The sequence below is a fragment of the Xenopus tropicalis genome, chromosome 5 (genome assembly GCF_000004195.4).
Source record: "Xenopus tropicalis strain Nigerian chromosome 5, UCB_Xtro_10.0, whole genome shotgun sequence".
NCBI lineage: Eukaryota > Metazoa > Chordata > Amphibia > Anura > Pipidae > Xenopus > Xenopus tropicalis.
Window position 1 is genome coordinate 120,059,684 of NC_030681.2, and position 19,596 is coordinate 120,079,279.

The 19,596-nt window shown below is 37.9% G+C and overlaps 1 protein-coding gene across 3 annotated transcripts in view; it reads right to left on the reverse strand.

Annotated features, from left to right (window-relative positions):
* Window positions 1-8,779: 8,779 nt before the first annotated feature.
* The window catches only part of slc9a9 (solute carrier family 9, subfamily A (NHE9, cation proton antiporter 9), member 9), a 290,228-nt gene continuing 279,411 nt past the window's right edge, over window positions 8,780-19,596 (reverse strand). For all 3 annotated transcript variants that reach the window (XM_031902407.1, XM_031902409.1, XM_031902410.1), the window contains exons 15-16: window positions 15,109-15,214; window positions 8,780-12,355 (exon numbers count right to left, since the gene is read on the reverse strand). In XM_031902407.1, coding sequence (XP_031758267.1) covers window positions 12,119-12,355; window positions 15,109-15,214 — 343 coding nt within the window. In that variant the 3' untranslated portion in view covers window positions 8,780-12,118. The remainder of the gene's footprint in view (window positions 12,356-15,108; window positions 15,215-19,596) is intronic.

Sequence of the window (19,596 nt, forward strand, 5' to 3'; positions counted from 1 at the left end):
AAAACAAATCCATTACACGTTTATTGATATGTTCTACATTGCCTTAAATCAAGCGAGTTCCAAAATGTTTTCTTTATCAAGCGACTGAAAACTCTGTGTTTTACAACAGGGATTCGCCAGCAGACAGTGTTGTCCCCTGAGCCTTTTATTGTCATAAATAGAAAACTATTCAGCTGGAAGCTAGAGGTGGAATACCAGTGTTCGTGTATATAAAGGGGAGTTTCAAATATTTATTAACTGGGTACTAAAAGGCCTGCAGGTGACAAGGGGGTTCTAACTATAAATGCAGTGGATAGCAGGAAACATGTTACTGTACTTAATATTGCCTAGTTGGGCACATCTACACACACACATTATATATAATATATATATATATATATATATATATATATATATATAAATAAAATATATGAGAGATCTGAACTTGAGTAAATAAAATATAAATAATAATTATACAGTTCTTATATAATGTGTCAGCTCTGTCACTTGCTTGGGTTTAATAGCTGGGGCATGGGAAAGGAGTATAGCTTTTACCATTTCCAGGCAGCCTTGTTCCTACAGTGCAATGGCACTTAGCCACCAGTCCCGCACACTGAGAGAGCCAGGATTCAAGCACCTAAGGGCAATGTCTAGTGTCATTTTCTGCTTGAATGCAATGATATTTTAGAATGCATGTACTGTAGGTGCTGCGCTAGATAACACTCAAGGCCGGAAAGGCTATTTTTAAGCTAATTTCTAAAATTGCTATGGAATTCTATGACATTTGGAAGGCTCTGTAAGATGCAATTTTTTTCAAGGTAAAGAAATTGGCAGTTTTTGCAAAGAGCATTGGTATCAGTCTGGGGTACATGTGCCCTCTCACACTAAAGGCCCAGACAATACACCATTTTGGGCATAGTACCTGTCATTATTGCTTGTTTTGGCCAAGATGGTCAGTATATAGCAATTCATTTTTGGGCTAATTAATCAAGGGCTATGTACAAAGGCTCAGTGCAACCTGTGCTATGTGCCTTGTCATGGATTCAGAATTCTGTGTGAAGCAGAGAGCTGACAGTCAGAGTCACCTGGTACACAAGCTACGGGCTTGCCTGGCATTTCCATGTGCCACCTATGTCTTGTCACTTGTGTTTGTAATGGTGCCAAGTTCCATTCTGTCCATTCCCACTCCAAAAACAAAGAGGCCTGTGTGTGTGTGTGTGTGTGTGTGTGTATGTATGTATGTGTGTAAATATGTGTGTATGTGTATGACTTTGAGAAGCAAATCAGATTGCCCCGGGGCAGCAGCTAAGGGTGAAGGATTGGATCATACAGGAAATACAAAGCACCAGTATAATTCCAGCTGACAATGCACTTTCCCAGTTGTTGTTCTAGTTACTCATAACTGTACAAATAACAATAATGTTGCTGATTGGCAACGGTTACACTCAGGCAACTAACATTTAGATGCAGATTTTAAAATATCAAACTAAACTCAATACATGAAAGTATAAAGCGCCAATTGGACAGAATGTGTTTGCCTGCTTCTGCTCTATGGGGTTGCTGTCAATCTTCAATGCTATGAGACTAAATTAAAATGATTAAATATTAGTTATTATTTCTTAAAGGAGTGGTTTACCTTTAAATTAACTTTCAGTATTTTGTAGAATGGCCAGTTCTAAGTAACTTTTCAATTGGTCTTCATTATTTTTTATAGCTTTTGAATTATTGGCCGCAGACTATTTCCAGCTTTCAAATGGGGGTCACTGACCCCGGCAGCCAAAAAACTATTGCTCTGTGAGGCTACAGTTTTATTGTTATTGTTACTTTTTATTACTTATCTTTCTATTTAGACCCTCTCCTATTTATATCCCAGTCTCTCACTGCAACTCTACCTTAGCAAGCCCCTAATTTCCAAGGTATTTTAGACGTTAGCAACCAGGTAATGGCTAAAATTCCAAACTTGGACAGTTGCTGAACGAAAAGTAAAATAATTAAAAAGAAAAACACAAATGATAATAAAAGAAGATGAATTGCAAATTGGCTGAGAATATGACTCTTTACATCATACTAAAAGTTAACTCAAAGGTGAACAACCCTATTAATCGATATGGCATTTCCCCAGCTCTGGAATAGTTAAATGATAGTTTCACATGAAATGCAGCTTAGTAATACAGAGTTTAATGAATCAATGTTCCCCCTGAATTATTTCAGCTTTATCTCTGAACTGTGGGAAGTATAATACAGTGGCTACACATAATTCCAAGGGAGGGATTAGGAACATCCAATCACTTCATTACTATGAAAAGGTGGCTGAAAAGTTAAAGATAAATCAATTCACATCTAAATGGCAGAATGGAAGTGCTCTTTGAAAGCACTAGAACACTCATTTAGCGATATTCCGAAAAGCATTCAAGTACATTTCTATTCATTTTGTGATTATTGCAAGGAAATTATTGATCCTTCCAGTGGTCAGAAGTCTGTGTGCCTGAGTTCCTCGCAGATAACGGACAATTTTATCCCATACTCCTATCTTTTGTAATTCAGAAATATGGGCATGGTTTTTAGTTTGCTTAATGGGAAAAAGAACCTCATTTATAAATGTCATTTGCTCCATAGAACTTGCAAGCACAGATCTGCTAGTGGGTTTGCTTTATTGATGTAATTTTATATCATATTAAAAAACAAATGTGCATTGAGAAGAAATCTGTAAAAGGGCAGATGTACAGGGAATTCATCTTCTTCAGTGAATATTATTAAACACATTGAATAAAAGCTGCCCTAAGTGTTGAGTTGAACCAAATCAGAACCCAAATGTCAGATGGGCCATTTTCTTGCTCAGGTGTGCAGTTTCCCACCAAAGTGCGCCCTTTCTGCAGGGACCATAGGGTGCCATGGAAGTGAATGGCATGTGGCAGGGGCGGTGTTCGCCATTTTCTATCCAGTGCAAACATAAGGATTCCATCTAATCCAAGAATTCACTTACTACACAGGACAGTATGGTTACCTTGATCAATCAGGACACGTCCAGCATTCCAGTAATTGGCAGATACATCTCTGTCCTATTTAGGTACCGTGGCTTCTCTAATCTAGGGGCAAGGTTACGACAGATAAACACTGGCTGTCCTGCCATAGTTTTCACATCTGCCACATGGACTCAGCTTCAGGAGATAATGCAAGTCAGATGTAGATCCTGTCAGCTCATATAAATTATACACATGGTATTTTCCCATATCTCTCACTGCAGTCATTGCAAGATATAACTCAACAATTTTATAGCATATATTGAATTTTTATGTCTCATGTATGAAAATGACACGTTACGATACCCATCATAATAAAGATATTGCCTGTGAATATATTGTGTAGATCAAGAGTCTAAATAAATTGCCAGCTGCAGTGTATATATATAGATCAGCACCTGTCATGTTGCTCCGTCACCGGTGATCATTGGGTCCACACTGACACTGCACAAAGCCAGTCACACTAACTTAAGTGTACTAGTGAGATCCCTGGGAATTATATACAAACCCTTCTCATCCCCTTTTTTTCAGCTCACTTTCCCAGCATGCAGGCCGGCTTTACTAAATGGGCAATTTAGGGGGCCCACTGTGCCAATGTCACCCCTCTCTCCACTGCCTCTTCCATTCAGAGAAAATCTTTGATTTTTTGTCAGCCATATAAAGGAACAGTTCAGTGGAAAACTAAGTAAAATCGATAGACTGCGCAAAACAAAAGCTGAAAGCAGGAAGTAGTGTTCTGGCTATAAGGTTAGACATCTGCCCACTCCAGCCTTCATAGATTACGTTTTTGCCTAATTAACTATATTAGAAGTATTTTTTATTTTGCGCAGTATATCTATTTTACCCAGTTTCATTTTTACACTGAACTGTTCCTTTAAGCTAGCCAGGCAGGCAGGGAGGTAGGCAGAGGGCATGGCAAGCAGTGTGTGAGTGCACAAGGACAAAAGAAAACTTCACTACTTGTATTCTGCTTGTGCAAGTGTAGGTAATGCTTTCAATCTATCCACTGATCTTACTGGCATGTCTGGACTAAATGGAGTGCTCATTGGCCATTTTTCTTTAATCTTACTGGCATGCTTAGTTGGCCATTTTCCAGCAATCTCACTGGAATGTAAGTTAATAGCATGCTTATAGGCCAATTTTCACTGGACCTACTGGCATGTGTGAAGTTGATAGAAATATTATTGGACATTTATTAGTGATCATACTGGCATGTCTGGGATTGATGGAGTGCTTATTGGACATTTCCACAGTGATTATACAGGCTTAACTGGGTTTAATATGCTGATTATTCATTTTTTTTTCAATTTTTTTTAGAAATTATACTGGCATGTTTAGGGTTAATAAGCCCATTATCCACTTTACTTAGGGATTACATTGGCAAATATGGTGTTAATGATGTCTTTCTCTATTTTCTGTAGTAATTATACTGGCATGTCTGTGTAATGTTTTGGTAAAATGGGTGTGGTATTTAGGGGTGGGGCCAGTAGTGGGTGTGGTTTAAAAGCTTTTGTGGCAATGTGAGCAGCAGGATACTGGGAACCACCAGTTGGATATTTGTCCAGGGCCCACCATGGCCTTAAAACTGCACTGGCTTTTTTTTGTATTGATTATTATTATTTATATATAGCTGATAAAGAGAGAGAGTAATATTGCTCTCAGCTCCTGTCTCAGTGGAGCTTACAATCTAATGTCCCTATCACACTGAACATGCTACTTTTATGTGACTGTGTAGAAAACCTAGATGTACAGCAGCCACATTTGTCCAAAGATTTCTTTCATCTATTGCTTAAAAAGCCTAATTCGCCCTGCCAAGGTCAGTGGAACCCTAGGAACTACGTGTCATGGAAATGATTCAGAGCTGTCGGACGTGCGTCTGTGGCACATGGAAAGGCTTACAAGGCATTTCTATTTTCTAGTTTTATTTTTTTAGTCTTTAATAAGAACATAAAAACCTGAAATGTTCATTTCCACATGAAAAAGTAATGCTGGCACCATGAGGTCAGATTAAGTCCCCAAACCAATAATGAGGAGCAAATGATGTAAAGCAGAATATGACCAAGTGATCCAGACGTGCCAGCGCAATAAACCTAACTGTATCTGTGCTACAATTATACGGATATCTGACCAATTGGTCTGTGGCATTGAGTTACTGCACATAACACCAGCTGCTATATGAGCCCATACGTTTATCACCTGCTGTTATGCGTCAACTCTTAGGGCCGTGGTAGACGTGGAGATTAGTCGCCCCCACAATTCCCCCTTGTTGCAGACGACTAATCTCCCTGATATGCCGTCCCACCGGCTTGAATGTAAATCGCTGGTGGGATGGCATATGCGGCGACGCGATTTCACTAAATCGCTGAAGTTGCCTTGAGAGGAAACTTACGAGATTTTGGGAAATCGCGGCGCCGCATATGCCATCATGCATACGAACCATGTAGGTTCATTTATCTAATATTTAATTTAGGATTTAAGCTCATTTTATTATGATTATGGCACACCATGCAATTTGTCTTGGATCATTATATGTTATTATCCAATTCAGCACAACATGTTTCTATAGGGTACAGTTTCTTTATATTGACAGTTCCGTGCCGTTTATGCCCATGTAACCCTGTTTCTCAGGTACCAGTTTGACTGATGCATCGCCCCCTGTAACTGCAGATAAGTACATTTGCATTCCCCCAATACCCCCTGCTAAACCCTGCACTTGTCCCATGGGACTGCTCTCTCTATTTCACACTACATTGAGGTTTCAAGTAAATGTCAATACCAAGTACCTGAAGAATCACCCTGAGCTGTAGCCTATAGGATAAACCCATGTAAATGGGATTTCTTTAAGAGTTTGGAATTCATTCCCAGAATTCCTTTTGTTTGCTTTTGTCTGTATGAGGCAGTCTCCTCAACCTAATTTATTTGTTACTAGATATAAACACCCGAGATTTACTAACACAGAGTTAATAAGCAATAAATTTCATCTATTTCTGTCAAGGCATCGAAGTACCTGGAGAAATAATAAAACAAACACTCTCCATATTGACTTTTTACATGGGTACATAAAAATATTTCATTTATTTAAAGATATACATTTATAAAATCCGACATTTTTCCAAATTCATTTAAAACTTCTCATATAAGAAAACAGAATAAAACAATATACACCGGGTCTCTTCACAGTATTATTTGTCTGCGTAACACAGAATAACAATCGTACTGTTTCACTGAATATTGCATAGATAACACCATGCCTTGCTCTTTGGGACCATCAGGAACCAACACAGAGACACCTGGAACACCTGAATTAAACACCATTCATTTATTATTGAAATTCATTTGTTTTGCCATTTACCTGGTTTTATTCTGGAATTGAGCCAAACATGAACTATAAGTATGGTGTTATGGTAAATGGTGTCGGTGTATTTAATAGCTTCTAGGCTATTGTGTTTCTGGATAGCAGATCCCAGGCCTCTGTCAGTCTGTAGAGGAAGAAGAGATGGAGTTGTGCTGGTGATATTACTGGCGGCTGGATTGTGTCTCCGCCTACCTGATATTGTGTGATACCGTCTGTGTCTGATACAGGGATTAAAGAAATCTTGTGATTCCAGTTCAGTTTATCTCCTCGATTCCAGTTATTCCGACTGCTGCCAGTCTCTAGTATGGTATTTACTTGTATTGTAACACTAGGGGGGCAGTTACTAACACTCAGTTTGTTTTCTACGATTCATGTCGTTTGGCTGCAAAATACAATTTTGTTGCAGAAAAGTTTTTTTCACATTTTTTTTTATGCAACAAAACCACAACAAATCCGAAAGCAAAAATACACCAAAACCTGTTGAGGCAGATGTTCCTTTTACAGCTGGAGGATCTCTCTTTGCTTCGTGGTTTTATAGAGGATTTCTGATTTGTGTGCCACAATATAAAAACTTTTAATGAATTTATGGAAATGAGTTTAGTTGTGGTTTCAAAAAACTCTAAAAGCACAAAAATCTGAATATTATTATATGGGCCTCTGAGAGGCAGATTAAAAAAATTTGTATTCTTTTCCCCTAAAAATATAATTATATTTATATATAAAATTGTGATAAATTACTATTATGCTGCAAAATGGCGAAAAAATGAGACATTGAGGCATTTTTTTTTTAATCAAAATGTGAGATTTAAAGACATAATTGGATTTTCAATAAGGCTAGGGCCAAACCTGCTCCGTTTAACAATTAAGAAGTCTTCTTGCAAGCTCCAGTTCTGTTGTAATCAGCTGTGCTCTGATTGGATCTTTCTTCTTGTGGCTTTTCTAATCATAGCACAGCTCTCTTGACAGACAGTAAAATAAGCCAATAAAGACACAGGTGTAGGCAGGGCTGTGAAGATGTTACAAACTGGATGCACTGCAGAAATGAAAACCGATAGGCTGTAACTTTATCTAAGAACCTCACCAACTCTGAACTTTTGCTGCAGATTTCATCCCACTCCCACAGGTACTATACTGTATCCTCCTCCCACTCCCACAGGTACTATCCTGTATCATCCTCCCACTCCCACAGGTACTATACTGTATCATCCCACTCCCACAGGTACTATCCTGTATCATCCCACAGGTACTATCCTGTATCATCCTCCCACAGGTACTATCCTGTATCATCCTCCCACAGGTACTATCCTGTATCATCCTCCCACAGGTACTATCCTGTATCATCCTCCCACAGGTACTATACTGTATCCTCCCACTCCCACAGGTACTATCCTGTATCATCATCATCCCACTCCCACAGGTACTATCCTGTATCATCCTCCCACTCCCACAGGTACTATCCTGTATCATCCTCCCACTCCCACAGGTACTATCCTGTATCATCCTCCCACTCCCACAGGTACTATACTGTATCATCCCACTCCCACAGGTACTATCCTGTATCATCCTCCCACTCCCACAGGTACTATCCTGTATCATCCTCCCACTCCCACAGGTACTATCGTGTATCATCCTTCCACTCCCACAGGTACTATCCTGTATCCTCCCACTCCCACAGGTACTATCGTGTATCATCCTTCCACTCCCACAGGCACTATACTGTATCATCCTCCCACAGGTACTATCCTGTATCATCCTCCCACTCCCACAGGTACTATACTGTATCATCCTCCCACTCCCACAGGTACTATCCTATATCATCTATATAATATCCCTATCACCCTTGCTCCAGTCCTAAATAAACTCTTTCCCCCTAAAAAAGCTCATTGTGCTTTTATATATTTTTATTGTTGTTGTTTTTTGCACTCTTTTTTTTTTCTTACATTTGTCATTGGTTTGTTCATTTCTAGTTAGTTACAGTGAAGCCCTCATGAGACTGCATAGCTGGGAAACAAACCAATGTTGTGTATCAGTGCCAGTGTTATAGTGCGAGGGCCTGAATATCTGCATCAGTACCCACTGCTTCTCATTGTATATAATGTGCCAGGGATGTCAGTACCCACTGCCTTCCTCGCTATAAAACTAACTAAATTTAAGCTGAATTTTTAACTGATCCCAAACACAAATGGATGGAGAACCCCTCACATCCTAAGCATTTTAGGGTACAAAAAGCACCCCCACTTACACTTTTGCACAGTAACCCTGGAAGTCAGTGGGAACGGCAAAAGGTAGTTGGGAGGTTCATTTTTACACCAGCAGCGAATCTACTAAGTCTCACATTAGCTTTAGGTCAGTCTATGTATGGCCCATCTTTAGCCTCCCCAAACAAAAAAGTCACTGTTCGCCTATGTTTAGAGCTCACCACAAAAACATTCAGCCACTTTCTTTCATTCAATAATAAATAGAGAGTGGGTTCATTTTTCTAATTTCACACTTTGTTAAATCCGCAATGTAAACAGGCAGCTTCTGTGTCAGGACAGCTTTTCCTCTGCAACAAGATATTTTTGATAAGTAAGGGGCAACCTATCATTAAAAAAATATTAGTTTGCTTGTAGTTACATCATTGCCTTCTGAAATGGGTTGCAATGCAAATGTTATTATTTAATTTACTAATCTGTAATTTAGCAAACATTTTACTGGGACACTTAATACTATGGGATTCTGTGGAATGTGGAATTCAGTGATGCTGTTAGTGGGACCCATCAGCTGCGGGCAAGTGATCAGTCATCAGTCTCTATTAGATACCTAAATATATATCCTAAATTTAGCAGCAGCATTTACTGCAAGTAAGGTGGATTATTCTTCACTCGTTATGAAGGTTATGTAATAAGAAGCAGTAAGTTTGCCCAGGAGCAGTAACTTATAGCAACCAATAAGCACATAGACTGTACTGGTCACCTGTTTTAAAGCAAACATCTCATTGGTTGCTATGGGTTACTGCACCTGGACAAACGTAATGCCTTTAATTATATATGGAGGTATAACATTATGCAAGGTAGATTTTTAAAAAAAAAATGATATAAAGACACATACCCCAGCCCTATGCCAGGGACCTGTGATACATAGGAAACACATAACTGAGCAATGCCTTCCATAATGTCATACATCCTTACCCAAAATGAAGCATGTTGTGCAGGATTGCTTTGTTCTAAATTTGGAAGAGTCCTTTTGGGATCATTGTAGAACCAGGATCTGGGAGTTGCTGGGAGTTGCCATACTGCTTTTTTCATTACCTTTGTTATTTCATAATACCATCAGTTTAGCTCTGTTTTCTCTCCAAATAATTAGCTAACAAATCTTCTGTATCAAACATCAAAACAAACACGACCCAAGGCATTTATTGTGCTTTGATGATAACCTGCATCTGTATACTGAAAACCGTGACCGTTTTAATGTTTTTTATATTGAAGGAATAGTTTTTTTTTTTACTTTATGTTCCACTGACAGTGAGCTGGTTTTGGAATTAAGATTTCAGTTCAAGCTTCTTCAAAACTCATCTTCAACTTATACATTAACTTTAAAAAGTTATTGTCCAAATCATTAACTGGATGGAATGGGTTTTCCCTGAAGGTCACAATTCATTGAACTAATATTGAGTAAAAAAAAATAGATCTTAATATCAAAATGCAGAAAGCATTTTCCAGGTTAAAGCAAAGTGCAATTGGTATAACTATAGTAGAACTGACTAGCCTATTATTTAGACCTTTCTTTCCCCATTACAGAAATGCTCCTAAAGAGCAACAATAAATTCATTTTTTTTGGAGCAGCAGTTTTCAGTCCGAGGCCACCCAATAATGTGCTGTGTGGGCATTATGAAGTGTTAGCAGATGTATATAAGGGATACACAACAGAAGAATATGGGACAGTATCCATTGCAGTGGCCACTTAGGAAAAAATCTTGTTCAGAACCAGCTTTTGGGACAATAAATAAATATTTGCTAAAACTAAAAACTTTTTTTCTTACGTAAACAAATAGAGGAACAAGGCCACATAAGAAAATGTTTACTTAGTTATGTCCTTGATAATCTCACTATACCAGCATGGCTAATGATTCTGGCCATAAAATATGACTTGGGGACAATGTGATTTACACCACTTGGTCACAATAGACTAAAAGGTACTTGCCTAAAGAGGCAGGAACCAATCAAAATGAATGATAAGGGAAAGTGCAGGGGATTGCCTACCCAACCTACAGCAATGCTGCCCTCCAGTGAATATGAAGCCAGCAAGACAGTAGTTGAGCTAATGATGGAGGGTAAAGTCCCCTGGTGTGACACCAACCAAAAACAAGGGAACAGAAATATTTTAATATATTATACTTTGCCAAGGAAAATATTGCTGATGTTCTTGATATATAGCTTAATAAATTGCTAAGGTGTAAATGTCTCCCTAAGTGATGTACGTAGGCAGGGAAATTTTGATTGAGGGGTACAAGGAACATGTTTATTAAAGAGTATTTTACCCCCCAAACCAACATCTTTTTTATCGACTATCTTAGAAGGTTACTTTTCAGCGTCTAAGCCTTCTATAAACCTGCCCCCACGTGTAACGGTTTTGCTTATGCATTGACTATGTGAATAAGCATTACTGGAGGACAGGACACTCACACAACACAGCTACATTTATTTATTATATGTTAGTTAACTGCTGGGTGCTCAGTAAAGTGCTAGGGATCCAACCCCATTAACAGGATCACTGTCTACCTGAAAGAAATCACAATTAAACTACTTTGTGGCAACTAATGCATCCAGCATTAACCTATATATCCAGACAAAGGAACCTACAAAATAATTACCTCTGTTTTACCTGAGTTTCAAATTGCTTTTTATATATTTTCCCAATCTGTATACTGGCAGTTATTAGCACAGTCTAGGGAGTATGTATGAGGTCTGCTCTGCAGAACCAAATTATGGCTGAAAATGCCTTCTTCTTTGTCTATGAAGGTTCTCATTCATCCAGGTCATGGTATATCTATAGCAATAAGTCATATCAGTTGGACTTGCTGTATTCTTTTTTCCCTTGACGATGTTTCCTCCATGAGGCATCAGATTATGCTGAATGGAGCAAGATTCCAGGGCATTTAACTCCAGAAAGATCTTTGTACATGTCATTCTAAATTAAGAATGCCAGTTAATTTGACTTATTACTATAGATTAATTCTTCTTTGTATAACGGCAATGGAAACCTTCTGTTGGTATTTTACAGGTATGAAGTGTTTTGGTAACACCTGTTAACTTGTGACACTTTATTTTCCCCGGGGTGCTAACACCACAGATATTTATATATGTTTTTAATGGGGAATGTCATTTTCCATTCAGCTGAGTAGAGATCATTGTTTATAAACTCCTGCTTCTGGCTGCAGGGAGCAATTAGAACCTGCTGTCAACTCAGCTGGCAGCTCAAAGTGAGGGGAAGAGCCTGACATGGCTTTAGGGTATTTTGCCAAGGTGTCAGCTCTGTGTAGTTTAACATCCACATAATAATATCCAACAAGCACAGGGCGAAAGAACAAAGATCGGTCATAGCTATATATCATTGATTACAAAATTAATATCGTGTCACTTTTTGAAAGAATAAATTTGGTCATATTTTGCACTAGGTATAACTTACCTAGTTTCCCTTAATAATGCAGGTGTAAAAAATATCTAATCCAACAGTAAATGCACCTTTCATAAGAAAACTGTTGGCTCCTAAAAATGCAAGTCAGTTACACATGTGCAGTTCTGTCATCAGAGCCTAATGGTGAGATATGTGATGTATTATCAAGGCTGAAGTCATAACTTCCCAGTCCAAGGTCACCTTCATACACATTCTCTCTGCCCTCTCTCTGTATTGGGACTCTCATTTCTCTCGGCTGGCTTGCTGTTGACACGGGTTCCTCGTAGTTGGTGGTCAATTCATCATGGCTTACTATGCAGTCCATGTCATCATCTTTTAGCTTTTCCTGCTTGCACAGAAAGACATTTGCTTGATAAACAATTGACACAGACTACTGTGGTTACATGGTAGACACACATTTCTACTATAAAAATAATGATAGGGCCAATAATATTTGATATGAGGGAAAAGTTTTTTTGGGGGCTAGAAAGAGACATTTTTGCTTTACATTCAATACATTAGTGTACCGCTTACCATTTTGTTTAAATTTGGAAGAGAAATCAGTTTTATAAGTATTATACACGGTTTAATCAGTGTCATCCCAAAATGTTTTTCTTTGTATTTGCTTATAGATGATTACATAATGACATATATGTTTGATGTGATTTTGCTTTCCCTACAGAACTTATATGTCTTGGTATCCTATGGTTCTGCGAAGAACCAAACATCTAAAAATGCTGAAAAAAAAAAAAATATTTAGTAAATAATGGCAGTTCCAATTTTTGGCAAGAACATTTTTAAAATCAGAATACCTTGTAACAGAAATGAATCTGAAAATACCTCCAAGCCTGTATCTATAACAGCACAGACACAGGCAGGTCACCCTGGCTTTTGCCTTTGAAATATGAGAGCTATAACTTAAGAAAATTGGCAGAGTTTCAAATAAACTGATTTTCTTCACCCAATCTGGGGAACGCAAATTGATCCTTAATGAAGCAATAATTGACATTCAGTGACATTATTCCTATTTTTCTGTGCTCTTTTGGAGTATAGATAATAAATGTATGGTCTTTCTTGACTTCTATAAAGGTCTTTTTGACCTGGCTTTTATATTCTGATTATTATTCCATAATTCTCTTTGTGTCTTTCCAATTTCAAGCAATACATTACTGGAACAGCAGAGTGGCTCTGGTAGGACAGTGGCCATTGCTCTGATGTTATTAAGGTCATTGCCAGAACTGGAAATGGCAAAAAAATGGTCAAGGCAAAGAATGAGCCCCCTCCCATTTTCCCATACTGTAGCTTGTAGAGAAAGAACATAAAGCAACATTATGCCTAATATATGCACAATTAAGGAAATAAAACTGAAGTTAGAATGCCTTTCAGCTTAATGTAAAAGTATTAAACACTTTAGCAGTACAAATGAAAGCCTCCAGCTCCAGAAAAAAACAATGTTTAAAGCTAATAAATCTTAAGTTAAGGTAGTTCTCAGGCACACCATCTACAGTTACAGCCTAATCATTTATTTAGTTATTCCTTGATTAGAAATCTAGAGGAAACCACTTTCAAGCAGAAATATAATCGGCTTCTCTGATTGACTTGGTGAATCTGGCAGAAAAGCAAAACACATTTGTTTAGTCGAGACACAAGTAACCGTTATCCTTTACAGCTCATTTTGTCTTTTTCCACGTTTTAAGAAACCAAAGCTTTTTGGCCCAAAGGGCGCTGAATAACTAATAGTGCAAATGGTATATATTATACTGTAGAGTTATTATTGCATCAGGCCCATGCATAAATCAGTGATGGGAGTGAGCCATTGTATATTTGTCAAGCCAGAGTAAACATGGACATGGAATACTCTTGGTAACATTAACCTATGTTTAAGACTAATTTTAAAAAAGCATAGTATTGAGGAAATGTTTCATCAAAGGAGACGAAGGTATGGAAAGCAAAACGGGTGTATTTGGCCATTGATAGCATGTTCACTCACTTGACAATGGACTTACCTTTGCTTGAGAGGAGAAGATGTTGCATTTTTTGTAACTCATTCATACAAGTGAAACCAAAAGGACCTTGTGGCTTCAGACAAAGGTTTCCATTGTTATTGTCATCTAGATTTATCTGTAAAGTCATGGTCAAAAGTAGGCCACTTTCTAAGAATGAAGTTGGCTTGGGGTGAGCCTGAGGATCACAGTTGTGTGCCTTTCCCTAAAGGCCTGTAGGGCTTTCAGACTCTTGTTATGGATATTTATGGTGTTATCTAAAGTTCATTTGCAAACAACAGATTGGATGGAGACTAGTAAAAGATATCTGCAAACACACTACTAAAAATATTGACCTCTTCAAATTGAGCCTTTGCACTGCATAGGAATTACCAGTTTTCAATTAACATAAATGAATTACTTTAATTTTTTGCTCTTCAAGAACTGAAAATTATTCATACATCACATGAGATATTGAACTACATGCAACATAACAATATCCTTTCATACAATCACAGGTTTCTAAATGCAGGAGAATATGAATATGTCTGTATAATTTACTAAGGGCAGAGAAATCTTAAAGAGTTTAAGCACCTTCTCTATCTTTTAATGTCAGTAGAGAAATGGCCCCTGCCATCTCCCATTTACCTGAATACTGACTAGAGCATTTATCAAGCTAAAAATCACAGTGCTGCCATACTTTTTCCATTTAAGTGAATGGGAGGTGGCGTCAGTGGTGGAAAAAGTGCCCTGTTTGCCATTACCCTAAGATTAATTTTACTACACAGACAATGCAACTCATTTACCCCTTTTACCGGCATATTTAAAATGATCATGAATAAACTGGCCACATATTTTCAGATAAACCTAAGCTAAGGCTGATTCTAAGTTATTCCCATGCATCAGTAGAGTTGTATCATTTTGTGCCAAATGGACATGTTCTGTGTCTCCATCAGTCATGCAGGAATCATAGGTGATAAAGCCATCGTTCATATTAAAGATGTTGTAGGATATTAAAGTTATCCCATAATAAACCCATCAATGTAAGATATTATGCTGTCATTGTAAGGTTTGAATCATTGTTTATTCCCTTTGATATTTATACACAGACACTTACCCCATAAGCTTTGGGACTAGTAAGTAGCCGAGCGATAGGACTGCACCATTCTGGTAATGTGCTTGTAAGAGGAGGTCCAGTGTGCGTCAGAATTGGTTTTAGGTATCTGTTTAACTAGTTAAGGTTAGAAAATGGTGGTAGAAAACACATTAGACTCAGAACAGAACAGAACATTTCACATATAGACTTTTTTTTTGTTCAGCAATATAACTCTTGTAGGACTTACAATGCAGCACAGATGCTAATAGATTTGATATTTAATATTTCACATTTTGGTAAGGTGGGTGGGGGAGGTATGTAGGCCATTCAGAAGAGTAAGTTAGGGGAAATTGATGGACACAGGCTGCAGTAAGGCAGGCAGTAATGACGAGGATGCCCTATACCTGCTGATGCTGCACCTTATGCCACATACGAGTTGTAGAGCGGAGCCAGAAGTGCGTGCTGCATGAGCACATAGGGGCACATAGGGGCATACAGTTGTGTCCTTTATTGCTATTACACTTCTGTCTGGGGGCCTTTGTATATGAAGCTTAATAGCTGCTTCTGCAAATCTGGTGGTAACATGAGATAGAACAATATAGGCACAGTATACTGTATATACACATACATTAATACAAATCACTGTTTATTGCAAAGCAGAGGAGATATTTAGCCTTCCAATACCTACTCCTTGTCCCTGCACCTCGTTCCCACCCTCATACATCTATATTATTGTTGTTTATTCTCTCCCTATGCAATAATGCTTCCTTAAATTCTTCTTCAATGATCGCAGATTTATTTACCGTGACCTTGGTTTCCCTTCAGTCTAGTTCCTGGTTTTGGTTCCTTTCCTCACAACTCCACTACCTTTTATATTAATGCCTAATCCTCCCTTCATTAACCCCTCCTGTGTTTATTGTCAAAAACCATCTTTATATTACTGAAAAATCAAAACTGACTGTTACATTTCCATAGAAAATTCTATTCACAACTGATGAACATTTAAAAATGTCCCCCAGGATCAGCTGCAGTTGGACAGGCAAATCTATCCCAAAGAATGTGGTTAAGCACATTTGTTTAAACATGCTGATTAAAACCATGGAAATATTATCCAGCGCTTAGCAGGACCGACAGATAATTAAAAGCATGTGAAATGTAATCAAAATCAAAGCTAGATGTCAGACCTTGTTGATCATTGGGCCAATGTATTCTTTGTAAAATCTTAAATGAACCCTTAGGCTATGCATGAACTTAGCCTGCCCTAAATAGATAGAAAGCTAGATCCAGTTTATCATCAATATCATTCTACATCAAAACTCTTAAAACATTATAATACTCATTCCTGCCAAATCCAGTTAAATTCAATACTGCCATGTTACCACACAGCATGGAAAACACTTATCATAGCTGACCAGTTCAATTACCTTAATACTGGAATGAGCCGGATTTCTTGCTTACTTTCATTATGACGATGAGGTTTAATCCTGGGCACCAGTGTACAAAAACACAAAGTTAAGAGAATAGCAAGTAGGTTTATACTAAGGGGAGGGATGGCTTTATGAAGGCTATTTATTATAGAAAAGATATGATAGATATAATGTGTATGAAAATCAGAGCCTCCTCAGGGGTCCTAGCTGCCTGCGGTGGCCAAGTTGATGCACCCACCCCCCTCGCACTTAGCTTTCCCGTGTCAAAAAGGGGCCAGGGGGGCCACATTGCTAGAGCACAATAGCGTTCTCTGCATTAGTAGAGGTGAAATTCCAATTTTAAAAATCTGAATTTTGTCATCTCTATAATTTACTAGGAGCAGCTTCATGGCAGCAACCCTGATGAAAATATCTGGTGAAATAAGACTTATGTGCAGTAAAACCACCATGGCCTGTACAGAGATTTCCCAAGAGAAGTGATGAAAGGAATTGTCTATTTAGAAGAGAGTTAATAAAATTAAAATATAGTTAAATGCTGAAAACATCCAAAGTTATTGGTTCCAGGGATCAGTCCAAGTATTCAGGGAAAATGTGCTCCCTTACTCCAGTGCCATGGCGCAAACCTTCCTCTGGATCTGCTGAACTTAAATAATTGCTATGTTCATGTTCAGCCTTGGCTAGTAAACTACTGTGTTATGGCTGCAAAATGGGCAAGGAGGTTGCAAAAAGTGGCATTTTACCTAAGTGGGTCTCAGTGCAGATCTGTTTCTAGGGAAGATTAAATTAAATAGGCTGATGATAAACTCAACAGAAGATAGTGTGAAGAAAGTCTTCTAGGTAAAGAGAATTCTTGTTGTGTCAAACGTTTAGAGGGTTAAGGGAGAAGACATATAGAATAATAGTTGGAGAGCAGAAAATAATAAAGAGAGAGATCAGTAGATGCTATTAATAGAAGGCTGAATATAAATATGATTCCAGTAAAACTGAAAGGATAATTTTGAACATAGGGGCTAGATAGCCAAAAGCAACATGAGAAAACCTATCCAAAAGCTTTCCTTTTTGACCCCTAGACTTACCTGGCATCATAAAACATGTGATCTGTTGTTCTTGTTAAATATATGCTCCAGTTATGTTACTGTAATCTTTCTATTTTTTATACAGCCATTGCATTAAAGGAGAAGGAAAGTCATTTTGGCATTTTACTGCTTTCCTGCCTGCACTCTAGCCGTTATTGCTGAGATCACACATTCCTAAGGGAGGGGGGAGGGAGATCTTATCATTCTGGTGGGAGGGGGAGCAGGAGAGGGGAGAGGGGGAGAGAGGAGGGAACTCCGCAGACTCTGGCCCCAGGAATTAAGGCAGTTTCTGAGAGAGGCAAGAGTTAGACACTAGAACATCATGTTTACAAAAAAAGAGGCAAGAAATCCTGTGTTTCTTTTGATAGAGAACTCAGTGCAGCGTTTCTGTGAGTGCTTATGGCTGTATTTACATAGACCTTTCTGATAAAGCTTACTTAGTTTTTACCTTTCCTTCTCCTTTAAGTTTGTTTAGAAAACAATCTGTTCAAACATACTGAAACTAAAATCGACTCTGCTATAAGTATAAAACAACACTCGTAAAAGGTTTTTGTTTTCATAAGTTTGAATTCTACAAATGCCAAATATGAAACAACACAAAACATTTAAGCCCTTCCTATTATTGTAGTTTTTATCTCTATACCAAAATGCAACATTGCTTTCCGGGCCATAAAAATCCTATAACTCAACTCAGCGGCTTTCCAAGCTGAAAAAATATGAGGCCCCAATGTAACAAGATGTATAAATTTAATTAAACATCCAGTGCAAATGTGCATATCTCAAACCTCAATAAAAAAAGGTGCATTCTTTTTGGATATTTTAAATACAGAATCTGACAATAAAACAGCTTCTTGGAGCGGTAGGATTTTTATGCTCGCAATGAAAACCCCATAGGAAATATCTTTTGTGCATTTAGCAATTTCTTCCGGTATAAAAACTGTCAAGATGTCAGCTGTGAAACCTGCCATCCTGTTAGATATATTGCTGTGCTGGGATGTTTTGGGGATGCTAAGTCTAAACCAAGCAACTCGACCAACTGTGTTTTACTATTCATAGTGATTTGTATGCAAATCTCTATGTATAAATCTTATAATTGGGAATAGACTCTGCTTATTTACTTTCTAGAGCCCATAAATATATTAAGCACTTAACAGTTGAGGTGGCACTTAATCATTTTATTTCTAAAGCCTAATATAATCTATTAAGGAGACAAGAGAAAAGTTAGGGTAATATTAACAGATGGGGATTGTAGGTTTTATATATTTTTTTTTTTTTATAAAATGACTGCATTGGAGCCAGCAGAGAAAGATTTGGATTTTATACTTACATACATTCTTACATACTTACGTACATACATACATACATACATTCATACTTGCATACATACAGACATACACATACATACATACATCCAAGTATCCTGCTGTAGGAAAATGGCCAGAATCCCACCCTCTGCTGCGGCTACATCACCTATCCTGCATTCGTTTACTAAAGAACTAACAGGGAGTTGACATTTTAGTTTCTTTCTGCGGAGCTTTCTTCAATTTCACACTAAACCCAGTGATTTAGGTTTGTTCAGTAGACCAGATCGGAGAATAAATTGTTTTGCAGTTATTACGGGGAAGAGGAGAGTTACAATGCTCAGTGTACATTCATGGGTTGCATTAGAAAGGAAGATAGGCAGAGAAAAAAATGTATTTTCACTCGAATAAGCTAAAAAAGGCCAATGGGTTGTAACGTTTTTGTCTGCAAAAAGCATTCCTTTAAATAGTGGCGGGTCACTGACTGAACGTGGAAGTTATTTTACATGAATGGATATAATTTTGTAGTTACACACATGTCACCTCACAATACAATGCTCACATGTCTGATATAATTATACTGAAACGCTCTCGAATTTGAATTAAACGTATCCATGGGAGATACAAGTAAATAAAGGCTATAATGCAGAAACATCACTAGAATCTGTCTCAGTCGAGCAAGTGATACTTTTAGGGTCAATTCAA